At 51.9% G+C, this 4,511-nt stretch overlaps 1 protein-coding gene across 1 annotated transcript in view; it reads right to left on the bottom strand.

Moving 5' to 3' along the window:
- Positions 1-3,083: 3,083 nt before the first annotated feature.
- The window catches only part of Phox2b (paired like homeobox 2B), a 2,943-nt gene continuing 1,515 nt past the window's right edge, over positions 3,084-4,511 (bottom strand). Inside the window, exon 3 of the mRNA XM_045161195.1 lies at positions 3,084-3,602. Coding sequence (XP_045017130.1) covers positions 3,084-3,602 — 519 coding nt within the window. The remainder of the gene's footprint in view (positions 3,603-4,511) is intronic.

Here is a 4,511-nt window from a genome sequence, read left to right as displayed (position 1 = left end):
TGACAGCTAAGACTATGTGACAGCCGGTCCCCAGGTGTCATTGATGCTGCTGCTGATTTTTGGAGCCACACTTTGGAAGCCACTTGTATAGCTAGTGGGACTGTCCTGGGATCAGAGTCCCTAGGTTCCGAAAACCAGAGGGTTCCTGAGCAATCTCCATTGCCTGCATGTACCCCCACAGACAATCAGGGGCTGGAGATATGACTCAGCTATTAAAGGTACTTGCATGTAAAGCCTGACAGCCTAGGTTTGATTCCCCAATACCCACATAAAGCCAGTTGCACAACGTGGGGCATGTGTCTGGATTTCATTTGTGGTGGCAGGAGGCCCTGGCATACTGATACTCTCTCTATCTATCTATCTATCTATCTATCTATCTATCTAATGAGTAAATAAATTAAAACGTTTAAAAGACAATCAGGATAAGAACTGTGCCTACCTGCTTTGTGGTCTAATTGAGAGGGGAGATGAGATCAGGCCTGAACACACACACGCAATGCTTCCTAATGTCTGATTGTTGTTATTTCTCTCAACCCACCCGTGCTACAGAGATGCTCTAAGGTCCAAGGCCCTGATCTTCCTCACCCACCTTCCTTATCCACATAGGGACCCTGGGATATACTTGGGTAGCATTCGTCTGTGAGGTTTGAGGAATTTGGACCACACAGGTGCTATGACTTCTGCAAGTTCTTGTGCACAGAATCCACACTTTTTTCTTTTTTCTTTTTTCTTTTTTTTTTTTAATTCCAGACCACACGAATGACTGCTACCCAAGCCCTCCTCCCTTGGATCCACGGAGAGCTCAGTGGTCTGCAGGCAGGAGTTATACTGTAGGGAATGGTTTCATCAACACCTGGTATTCTCTTGCTTCCAGTCATGGAGACACAAGTAAGCACAGACCACCACCAATCTGTTGTCCCCAGCATGATGTTTCATATTTGGCTCAACTCGTATGTTGGGATTAGATGCCAATCACCTGGATAAAGAGCTGAGCAGAAGCAGTGAAGGCTTCCTGCTTCAGAGTCTGGATTCTTCTGTCCTCCCGTAACATTTGCCAAGAAAAAAATAAAAAATAGGGAGAGCTCAATTGTTTAGACTTGCTTTTTGTTTTTATTATCAACAATCAAGTTAATGGTACACTCTTGGAAAACTATATGCACATGTAGAAATATTTCCCTTTTAAATAGAAGCATTCATTATAACACGTATAAATAAATTTGAAAATCTGAAACATAACTTATGACAATTATGTTCACGAACATAGTCCAAAGAGAGGAGAGAGAGGGGAAACAAAAAGAAGAAGAAATCAGACAGACATGCACCTGATAACAAAAATATATACCATTGTCTGAACCTGGTCTCTCTAAACACAAAGTAATTGAACCCGTGAGAACCTTATTACGCCATAAAGACACGCCATAGACTACAAGAAGAGAAAAAACATTATACGGTCACGTAGAGGAGACGGTCTGTACTGATATTAACACGATACAATTGGGTCACAGAACACCGTTGTAGAAAGACACCGAAAAAAGTTAAAGCCTCAACATTCAACTAATATCTATAGTTTGTGCCTTTTAAAATAAAATCAAAAAATAAAATAAAATCACCGACAGAGATGTCTAAACTGCGCAATGAACGGAATTGTCAATATACAGTCCATCCACCCCTGCAGGACAGGACAAGGCCAGTTCCAGATCATTCCAACAGACAGGCCACCAGGCCGGACACTTCTGCAACCGTGCGCGCGCCTTGCTCAGTAGGTGGATTTCTTTTTTCTGCAATTGACTCCAATCCAAAGCGGTGCCAAAAAGTTCGGTAAAAGCTGGTGGAGGAAGAAAATGCCTGCGCGGGGGACGGGTGGGTGGGGGGTAGGGGGGCGCGGTGGGGGGAGAGCAAAAAAATAATAATAAAATAAAATAAAATAAAATAAAATAAAATAAAATAAAATAAAATAAAATAAAATAAAAAGGAGAGTTGTGAACTATGGGACACAGTTTGCAGAGTTTGTGGATGAAAAGGCATCTTTCGGGGGCCCAGAGGCTGCAAAGATTAAGGGTTGGGAGCCGAGGGAAGGCGGCGGCCTGGGACTCGGTTGCGCTAATGGCTAGATGGTTTCCCGGCGGGCGAGGTGGGGACAGGCGGGAGGGCGCGGGAAACGTCACTTTGGCTGTCGGGACAGTCTGAGAAAGTCGTCTCTGCAGCGCTCGGAACCCCGAGGAGGCGGGAGAGGAGTCGGGCGGGCGGGGAAGGCGTCTCTGTTTTCTCTTACGGAGGAGCACGTTCAGCGCTTCCCTAGGCGAAGTCCTCCGACAGCTCCAGAAACAGTTTATTCCTCTTCGCTCCCTCCCTTAAGTCTTTTCTTTCTTTGATCTTTTAAACGTGTGTGTGTGTGTGTGTGTGTGTGTAATGGTTACTGCCTTCCGAGTTTTTACAAAATCTACAGCAAGTACACAGCAAGTCACTGAGTTGAGTTGTGGCCCTCTCATTTCTCTCTGTCACCTGCTGCTGGGGCCACAGACACACATCCTCCAAGGAGATAAGACACACAGACACAGCCCTCCACCCCCTGAGAGTGCCCCGAAGTCCAGGCCGCGCTGCTCACACCCCATCCCTGGTCAGCAGGAGCCCTTGGTCAGTAGGACCCCATGGTCAGTACGAACACCGGTCATTAGGACCCTTGGTCAGTAGAATTCCTGGTCATTAGGGACCCCCTGGTCAGCAGGACGCTTGGTCAGTAGAATCTCTGGTCAGTAGAATCCCTGGTCAGCAGGACCTCCTGGTCAGCAAGACCCCTTGGTCTCTTGGGGTCAAGGCAGGAGCAAAGCCAGGGGAGGAGTGTGTGTGTGTGTGTGTGTGTGTGTGTGTGTGTGTGTGTTGGGGGAATTTGAGAAAAGGGGTTAGGAGTAGGGTTGAAATGGGAGCGACGTCATTTTTTTTCTCATTGTTTCAGGCCCTCGATGAAAACCACACACACCAAAAAAACAAAAAAAGAGAAAAAAAAAAAAAACAGCCACGGTGACAGCAGCGACAATAGCCTTGGGCCCAACCCCTTCGCCCGCTCGCCCGCCGCAGAGCCCAGATCAGAACATACTACTCTTCACCAAGGCCGCTTTGGCACCGTTGGGTCTTTGGAGCGAAGATAAGACGCTGGCGAAGGGACCCCCGAGCGAATCCGGGATGGACGTGATGGGCCCCGGGCCGGGAGCCCAGCCTTGTCCAGGTCCCCCGGCCGCAGCCAGGCCTCCCGCCGCCGCCGCCGCCGCTGCCGCAGCCGCCGCCGCCGCAGCCGCCGCCGCCGCCGCCGCTCCGCCCTTGCCGGGTTCGCCTCCCGGTCCCCCGGGTCCCGCGGGCCCCGGAGCTCCGGTCGGGCTCGGGCCGCCTCCGCCGCCTCCGCCGCTCGCCCCGCAGCTAGGCGTGGGGTTGGGATTGGGACCCGGACCTCCCGTGCTGTCCGGGTCGGTGCTCTTGGCCTCTTTGCTATCGTCGTCCCGGGACGAATCCGACTTCTTGCCCGACGACCCGTTCTTGGCCGCGGCTGCTGCGGCCGCCGCCGCCCGCTCCTGCTTGCGGAACTTGGCGCGGCGGTTCTGAAACCACACCTGGCCCGAGAGGGGAGGAGAGATGGTGAAGACAGGGGGTGCGGGGGGGAGAAGAAAACAAGAGAGAAGAGGAAGAAAAGCGGAAGTTAGGGGTGCCCCACTTCGTTTTCACACGCACGCGCGCCCTCCGGGTGTCACCTCTCGGGGATGCTCTAAGCAAAGGTCTGGAAGACGTGCGAGCTACCGAGGCGCGCTTGGAGAGTAAAACGGGGCGCCGACTGCATCCCAGAGACGCGACACCTCGAAGGAGAGACAAAAAAGGGCCACCCATCCCAGAAAGACCTTAGGGGGGAAAAGGGAGGCGCACGCCTTTAATCCCAGCGCTCTGGAGGCAGAGGTAGGATAGCTGTGAGTTCGAGGCCACCCTGAGACTACATAGTGAATTCCAGGTCAGCCTGGGCTAGAGGGAGACCCTACCTCGAAAAATTAAAAAAGGAGGGGGGAAGGGAACCTTATTGGCATAAACTTTTGCTCACGCGCTTCTTGTTTACCCCTAGGCCTCGGGTATAAGTGGGGTTCTATTGGGTGGGAGAGGGCCCCCAAGTTTGGCAGTGGCAGCTCCGTGCTCCTCTCGTGGAGTGGCTTTCAGGGGTGCGCACTCGGAAGCCTGCAGCTGAGCGCACGTGGGTCCCTAACCCGTGAGAGCAACACCCGCCCCCCCCCTCGCTTTCCTGAACAGGGAAACAGCCCCTCTCTAAATCTGGCGCCACTCACAGCCCCGTAGCAAATCGGATGCAAGTCACAGTTCCCAGGAAAATACACCTGACACCAAGGCTCCAGGTTAAAAAAGGGCTCCATTTAGGAGGCGTTTTGCATCCGGATGACAGCGATCGTGTTGAGGATGGAAATGATGGAGAGGATGTGGGACACAACTGTGCACTTCTCCCACGGGGCACTTCCTCACTCCTT

This window comes from Jaculus jaculus, chromosome 11 (genome assembly GCF_020740685.1).
Source record: "Jaculus jaculus isolate mJacJac1 chromosome 11, mJacJac1.mat.Y.cur, whole genome shotgun sequence".
Lineage (NCBI taxonomy): Eukaryota > Metazoa > Chordata > Mammalia > Rodentia > Dipodidae > Jaculus > Jaculus jaculus.
The sequence above is the reverse complement of the archived record's forward strand: the minus strand, read 5'-3'. Positions and strand labels throughout refer to the sequence as shown.